Here is a 15,021-nt window from a genome sequence, read left to right as displayed (position 1 = left end):
ACGGTGCCACTGCACTCCAGCCTGGGTGACAGAGTGAGACTCCAAAAAAAAAAAAAAAAAAGAGCAGGCAAAACAAATTACAACTTGGTGGCGGAAAACATCAGAGAAAGTTATTGACTGAGAAGGGACAGGAAGGAATATTTCAGAGATGGAAATGTTCAGCATCTTGATCTGGCTTGTGGCTACACGGTGTATAGATAATGCAAAAACTCACTGAAGTGTCCACAAGATTTGTCACTTTACTGACTTGTTAGTTACACTTCAATTAAAACAAACAAACAAACAAACAAAAAAACGTGACTGGGGTGTGAATGTGGAGGGGCGTGAACAGGGGGTTTCTTTCAAGCACATCAGACTGGGTTGTGGGTTCAAGGGTGTTGGGTATAGTATTCCGTGTCTGAACTATTACAGAATACAATTTTTAAAACTATGAACAAACAAGAAGGAAAGGAACATGAAAATACATCTGCTGAATGTGGGATGGGCAGAGAGAGACGCAAAGCCACAAGGAAGTGGATTCAGCCTGAGAGAGGGAGAGAGACATCAAAAATACGGATGGGGGTGGCAGGAGATCCCAAGGGGGGGCTCAGAAACAAAGTGACAGGAAGAGGCGGGAGGGGAAACTGAGGAAGGAAGCAAATGACTTGTCTGAGGGAGGTCACCATGGGCCACCTCTCCCTGGCTCCCAGGGGCCCCAACTCACCAGACAGCTGAAGTGTGGCCCGTCGAGCCTGGAGGGGAGAGACACAGGGGCATGCTGAGGCTGCCTCCAGCCACCTGAGTCTCAAAGTGGTTGGGGGCTGACGGGGAGGCGGCAGCAGCTGTGACCACCACAGCCCTGTGTGAGGGACCAGCCCCACCACATTCACCGGACTCCCCCACTACCCCCTGCTGGGACAGGAAGTGGGGGGGTGGGGGGGGAGGCAAATGTCCCCCTCCTCCCCAGGATTTGCATAGACACCCTGGTGGGGAGGGGCAGGGAAAGTGAGGGAGAGAAAGTCCCGGAAAGGAGGTGTGGGGATGGAGAGGGAGCCTGGGTCAAGTGGGGCCTTGGTGGCGAGTCAGTTAAATGAGTCCAGCTTGGACCAGAGGAGAGGGATGGAGAGGTGTCTGGGTGGAGAGGGGGAAACCCAGAGGAGTCTCAGATGAGGAGGCTCCAGGAGAGGTGGGACAGGGAGAAAGGTGTGCAAAGGGACATTCACGCACGGAGGCAGGGAGGATTCCTGGAGCCCCAGATGGAGGGTGAGGCAGAAGGAGACCAAAAGGCAGGGAGAGCGAGAACTGGAGACAGAGACACAGAGACAGGCAGAGACAGAGAGCAACAGGCAGAACGCTGAGAGCCGGGAGATGCCAGATACAGAGCGAACAGATACGGGAACTCGGGGAGAGGGGAAGAGTCATGGATGGACAGAGTGAGAGCCACGGAGGACGCCCGCAGGAGGGCACGCTAGCAAGTGTCCCGAGGAAATGAGATCTGTGGGGAACAGGAAGGACAGGGACTGGGGGGATGGAGGAGAGTCCCAGCGAGGGCATGCTAGCAAGTGTCCTGGGGCAGTGAGACCCCTCCCCTCCACTCCCACCCACCTGCCCTGAGGAGCAGGGACCCCTGCCCATGGGTAAGGCCCCACAGAGGGGCAGTGCAGGTGGGGACCCCGGGTGCAGGTTTGGGGGCCCTCACTTACTGTGCAGCCTCCAGGGCGAGCATGGTGGTGCCGGGCAGGCTGTTTGCCGCCCGCTGCAGCCGCCAACCCTATTTATATCTTGGCCCAGCCCCTACCCGGGGGGAGGAGGGTGCCCGCTGTCCACAAGCTCGGCCCTCCTCAAAAATCCCCTCAGGGAGGGGGTCAGGGGAGGGGGCTGGATTGCACAACCCCTTTGTCACGTGGCAGGGAGGGCGGGCCAGAGGCTGTCTGGATTTGGGGATCCCCGTGGGGCTGGGTTTGGGGGGCTGACCTTGAGGGCTGGAGATGGGACAGGAGCTAGATTTGGGGGAATCCTGAAAGTCAGGGAAGGGCTGGGGTTCACTAAGGAGGAGAATCAGGAAACAGAGGATCTGGACCCAGGAGCTGAATTCCAGCAGCGGCAGGCTGGGGGCCCGAGGGGCGAGCACAAGGCTCTCCCGGGGGGGATGTGTGAGGTGACGGGAGGGCTGAGGGTGTCTGAGGGCATTTAGAGGCTGCGGGGATAGAGATGGGAGTCGCTGGGGGGAAACCCAGACCCAAAGCCCATTGCCAGGACCTTGACGTGGAAACATCGTGGGTGTGTGGCCCGGCGGGGGGCGAGGGGGGGTCCTCTTGGCCGTGCTGGGGAGTGGAAGCCCCGGTGAGCCTGGGGCTGCCCCAAGGCCTGGAGGAAACAGGTCAGCACCTGGAGGGCGGGGCAGCCACCAGGGTCCCTAGGGTCATCACCAGGGAGGGCTGGGCCGGGACCAGACACCTGGGGGTCCTAAGCAGGGCAGAGAAGCGCCGGGATAGGTGTCATTCAGGGCCAGGGAGGACACACGCAGGCTTGGCCCACACGAACCAGGCAGCACAGGCGGGAGCCCAGGGGGCTTCTGCTGAGGATGGGGTGCAGTGGGGGCCTCAGGAGGGTCCCAGCCAGGACCAGGGCTTATGAAACCAGACCGTGTGCCCCCAGAGACCACAAAGCACCATGTAGCAAAAGTCCAAAACTTTATTAATTGTCCCTGGCCCCGCCCCCGCCCCATGGGATGCTTGCAGGGTCACCAGGCCTCGGGGCCAGGGGGCCCAAAGCGCCGCAGGAGCTGCTCCTGGTCCTCCAGGTCCTTCCGCACCTTCTTGCGCATGTAGAAAATGGGGCAGTCCCGGCTGCGGGTGGGGGCGGGGGTGGGGGCAGGGTCAGGACCGGCCAAGGCCCAGTGCGCAGCCTGGGAGAGGGGTGGGGGCTGTTCCCAGGACTTTGGCCCCCGCCTGCTGCCCAGCCCACCCGCCCCCTCCCGCAGCGGCTGTTTGCTCAGCAGGCACGGGGGAGCCGATAACGGCGGGTGCCTGGCGAGGTGCAGGGCCACGGCTGGCCGTATATCACCTGTCACCTGGCGTGGGAACCCACCCCGCCTACCCGTTCCCTGGGGAAAGCCCAGCCCCGCCCTGGGGAGGGGGCCAGGCTGGCTGGGTGTGTCGGGAGGACAGCCATTTCCCGGGCAACACTGGGTGCCGGGCCCTGCCCCTCAGCACCCACCCCCTCTGGGGGGCTGGGATGGGCCCATTTTTCAGGCAAGGACACTGAGGCTCAGGAGAGCTCACAGCTGGAAGGGGATGGGCTGGGAGGATGCTCAGGAGAGGCCTTGGAGTCACAGGTTGGGTCAACAATCCACAGGCCTGGGAGCTGGGAAGGGGCGGGGCAGCCCAGGGTCGGGACACGGCGCACACCTGGTGCAGATGACATCCTCGTGCAGGCTGCCCTGGCAGCGCTGGCACTGCGTCCAGAGGCGCGAGAAGCGCTCCTCCAGGGCATTCAGATGGGATACCTGGGGATGGCAGCGGCTGAGCAGGGCACCCCGGCCTCCCCACCTGGCCCCTCCTCACCTCCCGGCCCTCTCACCTCCTTCTGATACAGCTCAGACTCCCGGGGCTGGCAGAACTCACACACGGCTCCTGGGGGAAGGCGGGTCAGCACCAAGTGCTGGGGCCAAGCCAGGAACTGGGCCACCCCATCCCTGCCCACTGCCAATCCCAGCTTCTGAAAGTCCCCAGAGGCTGGAGAACAACGGAGCAAGTGTGCTGGGAAAACTCCCCTGGGGAACTCCCAGGGTGGGGGCCAAGGACCCTCTGTGGGGGGTGGAGAGAGGGGCCACCTGCCCAAGGGCCCTGGGTCTAATGGGTGGCAGTGCCAGCCCCGGGGGTGGGTGTCTAGGACCTGGGGTGATGGCAGAGGCAGGCTGAGGGCCAGTGGGGGCCCAGTGGACAGGACCACTCACCCTGGTGGTTGAGCACTGTGCGGCAGCCGATGCAGCAGTTGCGGCGTTTGGCGAAGGCCAGGAGGCCGCCAACCTTGCCCGTGAGCACTGTTTTGCAGCGCGTGTGGTCCCCCCCTGCAGGAGAGGAGGCAGGTGGTGGGCCGGTGCCCCCCCCGCACCCCCAGGGTGCCCCCAGTCCCCCGGTGCCCCCGTACGCAGTAGCACAGCCTCGGCACGGCCCTCGCCCAGGATGGGCTCAAAGATGCGCAGGAGGGGCTTGGCCAGCTGCTGCTCCAGGTAATACTGCGTGTCGATGGGCAGGCTGTGCTCCAGCACGAACAGTGGGTCCTGCGGCCACACAGCAGTCACACCCAGGCAGCCCAGGGTAAGGGTGCCGGGGCGGACACGGGGGAACAATGGCACGGGGTGGTCATGGGGTGTAGGGCCTAGGCCTGCCTATGGGCTGTGACATGGGGGTCCTGGGTCTGGGATGGGGTTGGAGGTCATGAAGGAGTCTCTGGGCCACACAGTCTATGGGGCCCTCAGGTCACCAAGGAAGGGTCGGAGTTCACAAGGGGAAGCAAGGATGAGGAAGGGGTCAGGAGGTCAGAGGCCATGGGGCTAAGATGTGGGTTACGGGGGGGTGGGGGTAGAGCGGGAGGATTATGAATCCAAGGGAACCCCTGGCTGAGGAGCTGTGTGCACAGGAGAGGGACTGGGGCCCCCTTCCATAGGGGAGCAAGGGAGGGGTCAGAATAGAGGGGGGGCCTCCAGAAGGGGCCCAGGCCACGCCTAGGCTGCCATGGGGGGTGGTTCTCAGGGCCCCACAGGGAATGGGAGGCCCCGCCCTTCCCGCAGGCCCGCCCATCTCGGAAAGCAGAAGTGAGAGCGAGGGGGCTGGGCGGGAGCGGGCAGCCAGGTGGGCCTGACCTCCGACTTCATGTAGGCGGCCACACCCTTGGCGGCACTGATGATCACGTAGGGGACGCGGTCGCCCAGGCTGGGCGCACTCCCGGGGTCCCGCTTCCTCATCCTGCGTGGAGACGGGGTGGCGGGTGGGTGAGGGCAGGTGGGTGGTGGGGGGGGGGGGGGGGGCGTAGGAAGTGGGCCCAGCTGGCAGGAAGGAGGGGGCTATTTCTAGCCGGGCCGCCCGCCCCGTGGCAGGACCTCTCGGCCAGCTCCACGTGGGCCTGCTTGCCGGCGTAGTCGGAGGCCGCGCGGGTCAGCTCCTTGGTGATGACCAGCTGGGAGATATCGATGCGGTTGCACAGCAGGTCCGAGATGACATCCTGTGCATGGGCCACCGCGCCCTCGGGGTCTCTGTGGGACAGCAAGCTGCACAGTGTCACCAAAAGGCACTGAGGGCCAGGCTGGTGCCTCCACAGGTCTCAGGACTGGGGACCAGGATGAGCACTTAGGGCTGAGGCTCAGGGCAAAGAGGAGCCCTTCCTACCACAGGCTGTAGAGTGGCAGAGGCAGGGCCTGAACCCACAGCTGCCCAAGCCGACTCTTTCCACTGCTTCACCACTGAGGAAGAGCTGGGCCTGACACCTGTGTTCCCAGGGGAGGAGGGGCTGGGGGTCTAGACTCTTGTGGCCTAAGAGAGGAGGGGCTAAAGCCCAGACCCCTGATCTGAGGAGAGGTCATGACCCGACCCATAGGTCTGGAGGAGGAGGGCTGGGCCCGACCCATGGGTCTGGAAGACCAGGGCTGGGGCCTGGACCCGTGGGTCTGAGGGAGTGCAGGGCTGGGGCCTGTGGACCTGTGGGCTGAGGGAGGAGGGGCTGGGGCCTTGGCCCTGGCCCTGAGAGAGGAATGTGGGGCCTGGGCCCTGGGTCTGAGTGGGAGGGGCTGGGGCTCCAGCCCTGGGTTCAGTGGGAGTGGGGCCGGGGCCTGGACCTGTGGGTCTGAGGGAGGAGGGGCTGGGGCCCTGGACTCCTGAGTTTGAGGGAGGAGAGGCTGGGGCTTAGGGGACTCTGCAAGGAGGGAGAAGGGCCTGGGGTCTGGACTCTTGTATCTGGGACTAAAGGCCCAGACCCCTGGATCTGAGGAGGAGGGGGCTGGGGGTCTGGACTCCTGGGTCTGAGGGAGAGGGGGGCCGGGGCCTGGACTCCTGGGTCTGGAGGGAGGGGGCCGGGGCCTGACTCTGGGGTCTGAGGGAGGAGGGGCCTGGACCCTGGGTCTGAGGGAGGGAGGGGGCCGGACTGGGTCTGGGAGGGAGGAGGGGGCTGGGACCTTGACCCTGGTCTGAGGAGGAGGGGGCTGGGGCCTGGAATCGGGTCTGGGAGGGAGGAGGGGCTGGGGCCTGGACCAACTGGAAGGAGGGGGCTGGGGGCTGGCCCGGGAGGGAGGGCGGGGCCGGACCGGGGCCCGGGAGGGAGTGGAGGGGCGGGGGTCTGGAGGGAGGAGGGGGGGGAGGGAGGAGGGGCCGGACGGGGTCTGGAGGGAGGAGGGGGCTGGGGGCTGGACCCCTGGAGGGGGCTGGGGCCTGGACTGGGTCTGGAGGGAGGAGGGGCTGGGTCTGGAGGGGAGGGGCCCGGAATGGGTCTGGAGGAGGGGCCTGGGACCTGGGTCTGGAGTGAGGAGGGCTAGGGCCCGGACCCCGGGCCCGGGAGGGAGTGAGTGCGCCTGTGGGTCTGGACCCCGGGTCTGGGAGGGAGGAGGGCCGGGGCCTGACCGGGGTCTGAGGGAGGAGGCGGGGGCCGGGACCCTGGCCTGAGGGAGTGAGGGGCTGGGGCCCGGGACCCTGGGTCTGGGAGGGAGGGGCTGGGGCCTGGACTCGGGGTCTGGAGGAGTGAGGGGCTGGGGCCCCTGGGCCCGGAGGGGCTGGGGGCCTGGACTCCTGGGTCTGAGGGAGGAAGGAGGGGTGGGGCCCGGACCCCGGGGTCTGAGGGAAGAGGGAGGGGTGGGGCCCGGACTCCTGGGTCTGAGGGAAGAGGGAGGGGTGGGGCCCAGACCCCTAAGTCTGAGGGAAGAGGGGCTGAGGCCCAGACCCCTAAGTCTAAGGGAAGAGGGGGCTGAGGCCCAGACCCCTAAGTCTGAGGGAAGAGGGGTGAGGCCCAGACCCCTAAGTCTGAGGGAAGAGGGGGCTGAGGCCCAGACCCCTAAGTCTGAGGGAGGAGGGGGCTGGGGCCCAGATCCCTAAGTCTGAGGGAGGAGGGGGCTGGGGCCCAGACCCCTAAGTCTGAGGGAGGAGGGGACTGGGGGCCAGACCCCTAAGTCTGAGGGAGGAGGCCCCACCCACCGGTCGATGAGCAGGCGGCGCAGTGAGGCAGTGACCAGGTTGGCCACGAGGGGGCAGTTGTCCCTGCGCACAGCCTCCAGGCCCTTGCAGTCCATGCGGTCATGGGTGTCGGGCCGGGAGGAGAAGAGCAGGCCCGCGTAGCGCTTCTTGCTGATAAGCAGGTATGGGAAGTAGACCTGGGAGAAAGCCGCAGCCGAGACCCCTGAGCTTGCGGAGGCCAAGCCCCAATCCCAAGACTCCCCCCAGAAACTGAAGGCAGACAGGGTCCCAGATGCAGGAGGACACGGGAGCCACGCCCTGAACCTGACGGGATGGGCCCTGAGACACCACATGTGGCTGGAAGTGGCTCCTGAGGCCCCTCGGCATGCCAGGGCCCCCCATACCAGAGACCCCAATCTGAAACAGAGATGGGGATAAATCCAGATAGTCCCTAAAACATGAGATCCAGACAGGGGAGTCGATGAAGCATCCCATGAAAGAGAGGAGAAACTAAGGCTGGGTGAGCCCTGAGGCAGAGACCTTCCCACTCTGCGAGGCTCCAAGGCCTGGCACGAGAGAGCGTTAAACCACAGGGAAAAAGAACAGTGTGAGAATTGGGCGTGGCGGCTCAGGAGGCCAAGGTAGGAGGATCGCCAGAGCCCAGGAGTTTGAGGCTGCAGTGAGCTGTGAACTTGCCACTGCATTCCAGCCTGGGCGACAGCGCGAGACCCAGTCTCTTCAAAAGAAAATATGGTGCAAGGATTCCTGGGACCAAGTGTACCGCACCCCGAGGGCTGGGGCAATGGTGCACAGATCCAAGATGCACCCCCATCAGGGTCCCTGCGTGGAGGGCAGCTCCACATCTGACCGGTATTGGGAAACCTCAAAACCAGGGACACCGTGACAGGGCTTTCAGAGAACAGATGCCGTCCAGTATAACAAAGCCCAAGGCCTTGGAGGCTTCCAAAACCAAGGCCCCAACCTTAGGAGAATCTAAGCAGCAAAATCCCTTCACACTGAGGCTTATGTGAACCCAAAGAATGGGACGCCCTAAGTACCCTGATGAAGGAACCTAAATGCAGAGCCCCTGACCCAGCCACGCACCTTCTCAAACTCGAGCCGGATGGGTGACGGGAAGTGACCTGACACCCAGTCCGCGGCCTCTCGCCCCAGGGCCATCGCCTCAGCCACCGAGGACACGCCGAATCGGCACATGACGGAGTCGGTGTCACCATACACAACCTATGGGGGGTGGGGATGTGTGTGTGTGAGAAGCAGGGTCCCTTCTGTCAACCATGTGTGTGTTTGTGGGTTGGGTGGCTAATGCCAACGGGACCCAAGGATGCAACAGGAGAGTGGGCAGGGTGTGACCAGGAGGCATGGGGACAGGGGGGCCCGGCCCCGCTTCCATCCCCCCACCTGCCCAGGGCCCATCTCAGGGCAGCAGGGGGGGGCAGCCCCCGACCTTGGCGCTGGTGCTGTAGCCATTCTCCACTGTGTACTTAGACTCCACCAGTTGCTTGGTTTTCTCAATCATCTGACGTCCGAACCCCGTGACGCTCTGTCGGGGAGAGAATCGTGTGGAGTGAAGCCCTGGGGGCCATGTGCAGTGAACATGGACCGGTGGGGGAGGGGTCCCGCCTCTGCCATTTCCCAGTGGCATGGGCTTATGCACAAGCCGCTCTGCCCCTCCTGGGCCTCAGTTTCCAAATCTGCAAAATGGGATTACAAGGCTGCTCCTCAATGGTCAGGTGGAAAGAACTGGGTTCCCAGGCTCAGAGCTCTGGGCACGCACGAGGAACTGACTACATCAAAAGCATGCTGGAAAGACGGTGGCCTGAAGAGGTCACTGGCTCAGTGTTTCCCTCACACTGACATTTTGGGCAGCTCTCTGTGGTATAGGACCACTGACATAGCTGGCCTCATCCCTGAAAGCCAGCAGTGCCACCCCCATCCCTGTGCCACCAGAACTGGCCCTACCTACACATTGACAAACGCCCCCCAGGGCAGGGCGTGGTACCACCCTGACTAAGAACCATTGACAAACCCACCGTCTTATTTTAGAATTAAGAAAACTGGCTGGCACGGTGGCTCATGCCTGTACTCCCAGCCTTTGGGAGGCTGAGGTGGCTGGATCACTTGAGGTCAGGAGTTCAAGATCAGCCTGGGCAACATGCCGAAACCCCATCTCTACTAAAAATACACACACACACACACACACACACACACACACACACACACACTCCCCTAAAAATACTTTAGAACAACAACAACAACAAAAAACCAAAAACCAAAAAACCTGAGGCTGGGGTTGGGGACACCAAGGAGAGATGGGTGTGATTCTTCTGTTTTTGTTTGTGTGGATCCAGTCAGGAAATCTGTCTAACTAGAGCATTTTGTCCATTTACATTTAGTATAATTACTGATATGGCTGGGCTTACGTCTACCACTCTACTGTCTGGCTTTTACTTGTTCCACCTGTCCTATGTTCCTTTTTCTTTCCTTTGTAATCTTTTCCTGAAATCATTCAGTATTTTTTTTTTCTAAGAGACTCCTGAAATGATTCAATATTTTTCTTTCTTTCTTTTTTTTTTAAGAAACAGGAGGCCAAGCGTGGTGACTCACACCTGTAATCCCAGCACTTTGGGAGGCTGAGGTGGGTGGATCACCTGAGGTTAGGAGTTCAAGACCAGCCTGGCCAACATGGTGAAACCCCATCTCTACTAAAAATACAAAAATTAGCCAGGCGTGGTGGCAGGCACCTGTGATCCCAGCTACTCAGGAGGCTGAGGCAGGAGAATCACTTAAACCTGGGAGGCAGAGGTTGCAGTGAGCCAAGATTGCGCCACTGCACTCTAGCCTGGGCGACAGAGCGAGACTCCATCTCAAAATAAACAAACAAAAACTAAAAGAGACAGGGTCTCAACTCTGTCACCCAGAATGGGGTGCAGTGATGCCATCACAGCTCACTGTAACTCAAACTGCTGGGTTCAAGTCATCTTCCCGTCTCAGCCTCCTGAGTAGCTGCAACTCTAGGCATGAGCCACCACCACGCCTGCCTAGTTTTGTTTGGTTGTATTTTTTGTAGAGACAGGGCTTCACTATGTTGCCCAGGCTGGTCTCCAACCCCTGGCCTCAAGTGATCCTCCCTCCTCAGTGTCACAAAGTGTTGGGATTACAGGCGTGAACCACTGTGATTCATTATTATTATTTTTTTTTCATTTTGAGACGGAGTTTCGCTCTGTTGCCCAGGCTGGAGTGCAGTGGCGCAACCTTGGCACCCTGTAAGCTCCGCCTCCCGGGTTCAAGCAATTGTCCCACCTCAGCCTCCTGAGTAGCTGGGATTACAGGCATCTGCCACCATTCCTGGCTAATTTTTTGTATTTTTAGTAGAGACGGGGTTTCACCATGTTGGCCAGGCTGGTCTTGAACTCCTGACCTCGTGATCCGCCTGCCTTGGCCTCCTAAAGAGCTGGGATTACAGGTGTGAGCCACTGCGCCTGGCCCACTGCATTTTTATTATTCCACCTCTTGCTCCCATAAGCTTGAGAGACAGAAATAAGGAAAGAGGTCAAGAGACAGAAACAGAACAGTGACAGAGGGAAGCAGCTGAGAGAGAAAAACAGAGACACCGGGTTGGTAAGAGGCAGTCCCAGGGGAGGGCCAAACCGTGCTCTCTTGGCCTGGCCTCTGCTTCAGGGCTGGAGCCTGATGTCCACACAGCCACCCCTTTCCACGAAGAGGCTGGGGAGGCAGCTGGGGACTGTGAAAGGCGGAGGGCAGTTGGGGGCATGCAGTGAGCGATTCACTTTGTGCAAAGAAAGGTCTGGCTCTTGCCTGGCTCCTGGAAGTCGAAGCCCCTAGAATATCCTGCCTGATAACATTGTCTCTGTTCCAGCCTGGGCAACATGGCGAGACCCCATCTCTACAAAAAATAACAAAAATAGGTGGTGCGTGCCTGCAGTTCCAGCCACTTGGGAGGCTAAGGTGGGAGGCTCACTTGAGTCCGGGAGGTTGAGGCTGCCGTGAGCCATGACTGTGCCACTGCACTCCAGCCTAGGTGACAGAGTGAGACTGTCTCAAAAAAAAAAAAAAAAAAAAGGTGTCTGTGTACCTGGGACTTTGAACCACACCAGTTGGCACTAACATGGTTGATGGTGAAGCCCTGGGCCATGCAGTATCAGTTTGACCTCTGGGGGTTGCTGAGGGGCCTGGGGATGATGGAGTCACTACGGCCAGTCACCGGGTGCTCCATGCCTACAGGAATGACACCCAGGAAAAACCCTGGACCCCAAAGCTTGGGTGAGAGCCTCGGGTTGGCAATGCTGCATGTGTGTGGCCATGCATCAACGCTAAGAGAAAGGAGGGCCATCCCGGTAACGCTACTGGGAGAGGACAACTGGAAGACATGCCTGGTCCTCCGATACCCTGCCCTGTGCACCTCTTTCCTTTGCTGAGTTTAATCTGTGTCCTTTCGCTGTATTAAATCATAACCATGAGAACCAGCTTTTCTGAGCTCTCTGAGTACTTCTAGTGAATCACTGAACCTGAGTGGTCTTTGGGCCCCAGAACTGCGGGTGGGTGTGTGTGTGCAAAGGCCCCACCCACTGAGAATTCATCTAAGCCTTCCACCCAGAGCCCCGTGAAAACTGACGCAGTGCCCAGCCAGGGAGGGAGTTCCCCGTGGCTAGAGGTAACCAAACAGAGCGGCACAGCTACTGGCCTGGAATGGGCCAAGACCCAAGTCCCAGTGGAGAAGGCTGGACAGGAAGACCCTTCCGAGGTCCTCAGATGCCAGGAGTTGAGGCACTGACCCCAGCTTGGCAAAGTCTCGGAAACTCAGGCCCTCTGTGCTTTCAAAGAATCTGTTTTTCTGTCCAAGCAGCAGAGCTGTCGTGGGTAGGCAGGCCAGGATGCTGCCGTGAGGACGGTGAATGGCTTCCCTCCCCACGTCCCTTGGCCTCTGCGTGAGTGCTGCCTACTGAGAGTGGTGAGTCCTGCCCAGCCCCATCACTCCCCGCCAAGTCCACACCTCCCGCTTTATCCGGCTGCAAAGCTTGTAGCTCCACTTGTGTCCTGAACACATTTACCACGGACCTGTCAGTGTCCCCACTGGGCTGCGAGCTGACAGGGAAAGGGACTCTCATCCACTGTGTCCCCCTCTGTATCCCCAGGGCACGGAGCCCTGACCAGTGTGTGCTCAGGAGGCATTTGCTGAGTGAATGAATGGACCAATTGCTCAAGCCACGCTGGCATCCTCTCTCTAGAAGGCCAGTGAGTTGGGGTGTCCAGTCCTCTGGATACAGGTCCCCAACATGGAGCCCTGGTCTCCTACACAGGGGGCCCACCTGCCCCCAGTTGCCTGCCAGGGGCCCGAGTGCTCACCTGTGAGATCTCCAGGCATGGCAACTTGCCCACCTGGGCGCCGGTGAAGCCATATACGGAGTTGGCGCTCACCTTCAGCGCCAGCTGCCGTCCATCCAGGACCTGGCGCCGCAGGGGGTCTGTCTCCTTGGCCAGCTCGGCCTTGGCCCTGCGAGGGAACACAGGTAAAGCATACTCAGGTGGCGCCCGGGCACTGGTCAGGGCTCCTTTCTGGAAGTGGGTGCCATGTACAGTTGGGCGTGCTGTGCACTGCACAGAAGCTTCTGGCCAAGGGGGCGAAAGGAAGCTGCCAGGAGGGGATGCCTTGTGCTAATTCACACACAGCTGTGGGCAGGGTGGCGGGACAGCCCTGTGGTGTCCCAGTGAGGGACAGGGATTGCCCAGAGGCCCCAGCAGGTCTGAGCTCCAAGCAGGGGATCTCCAGGGCTCACCTCTTCCGGGCACTGAGCAGGTTCTCCAGGATCTGGGGCAGCAGCCCCTTCCGCACTGAGGTCTTCACAAACTCGTCCCCGGTGGGCGTCTTGATGAACTGATCCTCAGTCAGGCTGGGTTGGAAGACGGCGGGGTGACTGCCGGTCACCCTCCTCCTCCAGCCCCACCTCTGCCCTACGGTCCTGGCCTTGGCCATGAGCGCATGCAGGCCCCTCAAGCACCCCTTCACTCCCCACTATCTCTGGGCCTGTGCCTATCTGCCCCCGCCAGACTCAGCCCCTCAAGGGAGGGCCCCGGTGGGCCTCGGGGGACACGTGCTGAATTGGGCACCATACCCCAGTTTCTGCGCAGCCCCGGGCCGCAGGAGCGTGGTGTAGCACAGGTTGTGGGCCATCATGATGGACGGGTACAGCGAGGAGAAGTCCAGGGTGGCGATGGGGACATCGTAGTACCTGGGAGGGGAGCAGCCGCGGCGGGGAGTCAGGGCTAGAAGTTCCCATGCCGCCCCCTGCCCTGTCTTGTGGCCTCACCCTTAAAAAAAAAAAAAAAAAAAATCATTCATTGGCTGGGAGCAGTGCTCCCTCCTGTAATCCCAGCACTTTGGGAGGCTGAGGCAGGAGGATCGCTTGAACTCAGGGGTTCCAGACCAGCCTGGGCAACATGGCAAAACCCCATGTCTACAAAAAATTTTTAAAAATTAGCTAGGTGTGGTGGTGCATGCCTGTGGTCCCAGCTACTCAGGGGCCGGAAGCAGGAGGATCGCTTGAGCCTGGGAGGTGGAGTAAGCCAAGATCGTGCCACTGCACTCCACCCTGGGTAACAGAGTGAGACCTTGCCTCAAAAAAATAAAAATAAAAAAATAAAATATATATAAAATGAATTAATCTACTCTTTTATTTTATTTATTTTATTATTATTTTGTTTTTTTGTTTTTTTGTTTTTTTTGAGACGGAGTCTCACTCTGTCGCCCAGGCTGGAGTGCAGTGGCCGGATCTCAGTTCACTGCAAGCTCCGCCTCCCGGGTTTACACCATTCTCCTGCCTCAGCCTCCCAGTAGTTGGGACTACAGGCCCGCCTACCTCAGCTCGGGCCTCCACCAGAGTTAGCCAGGGATGGTCTCATCTCCTGACCTCGTGATCCGTCCGCCGGGCCTCCCAAAGTGCTGGGATTACAGGCTTGGGAGCCTGGCCACTCGCCTTATTTTGCTTTTGAGACGGAGTCTCGGGCTTGCTCACCCAGGCTGAGTGCAGCAGCTAAATCTTGGCTCACTGCAACCTCCACCCCCAGGTTCAAGCCGCATTCTCCTGCCTTAGCCTTCCCGGAGTAGCTGGGACTACAGGTGTATGCCACCACGCCCAGCTCATTTTTGTATTTTTAGTAGAAATGGGGTTTCACCGTGTTAGCCAGGATGGTCTCAATCTCCTGACTTTGTGATCCACCCACCTCAGCCTCCCAAAGTGCTGGGATTACAGGTGTGAGCCACCATGCCCGGCCTATTAATTTTAGGGCCAGGGTCTTGCTCTGTCGTCCAGGCTGAAGGGCAGTGGCGCAATCACCGCTCACTGCAGCCTCCACCTCCCAGGCTCATCATCCTCCCAGCTCAGCCTCCCAAGTAGCTGGGATTATAGGCATGTACCACCAGGCCTGGCTCTTTTTTTTTTTTTTTTGAGACAGAGTCTCGCTCTGTCGCCCAGGCTGGAGTGCAGTGGCACGATTTCGGCTCACTGCAAACTCCAGCTCCCAGGTTCACACCATTCTCCTGCCTCAGCCTCCAGAGTAGCTGGTATTACAGGCGCCTGCCACCACGCCCGGCTAATTTTTTTGTATTTTTAGTAGAGACAGGGTTTCACAGTGTTAGGATGGTCTTGATCTCCTGACCTCGTGATCCGCCCGCCTCGGCCTCCCAAAGTGTGGGAATTACAGGCGTGAGCCACCGTGGGCCTGGCTCATTTAAAAAAATTTTTTGTGGAGCAGGGGTCTCACTATGTTACCCTGGCTGTTCTCAAACTCCTGAGCTCAAGTGATCCTCCCACCTCAGCCTCCTAGAGATTACAGGTACAAACTG

At 60.2% G+C, this 15,021-nt stretch overlaps 1 protein-coding gene across 5 annotated transcripts in view; it reads right to left on the bottom strand.

The window, feature by feature from the left end:
* The window catches only part of LOC100997559 (DNA polymerase delta catalytic subunit), a 46,645-nt gene that overhangs the window by 9,619 nt on the left and 22,005 nt on the right, over nt 1-15,021 (bottom strand). Inside the window, exons 14-26 of one of the 5 annotated variants that reach the window (XM_021931352.2) lie at nt 13,292-13,408; nt 12,956-13,069; nt 12,525-12,672; nt 8,605-8,700; nt 8,244-8,381; nt 7,161-7,336; nt 5,084-5,251; nt 4,847-4,949; nt 4,132-4,264; nt 3,938-4,051; nt 3,562-3,614; nt 3,390-3,487; nt 704-731 (exon numbers count right to left, since the gene is read on the bottom strand). In XM_021931352.2, coding sequence (XP_021787044.2) covers nt 704-731; nt 3,390-3,487; nt 3,562-3,614; nt 3,938-4,051; nt 4,132-4,264; nt 4,847-4,949; nt 5,084-5,251; nt 7,161-7,336; nt 8,244-8,381; nt 8,605-8,700; nt 12,525-12,672; nt 12,956-13,069; nt 13,292-13,408 — 1,486 coding nt within the window. Of the gene's footprint in view, nt 1-703; nt 732-1,682; nt 1,781-2,655; nt 2,829-3,389; nt 3,488-3,561; nt 3,615-3,937; nt 4,052-4,131; nt 4,265-4,846; nt 4,950-5,083; nt 5,252-7,160; nt 7,337-8,243; nt 8,382-8,604; nt 8,701-12,524; nt 12,673-12,955; nt 13,070-13,291; nt 13,409-15,021 lie in introns of those variants that run through there. The other 4 variants (XM_021931350.2, XM_017952617.3, XM_021931351.2 and 1 more) reach the window with 4 other exon arrangements.

The sequence above is a fragment of the Papio anubis genome, chromosome 20 (assembly GCF_008728515.1).
Source record: "Papio anubis isolate 15944 chromosome 20, Panubis1.0, whole genome shotgun sequence".
NCBI classification, from domain to species: domain Eukaryota; kingdom Metazoa; phylum Chordata; class Mammalia; order Primates; family Cercopithecidae; genus Papio; species Papio anubis.
The sequence above is the reverse complement of the archived record's forward strand: the minus strand, read 5'-3'. Positions and strand labels throughout refer to the sequence as shown.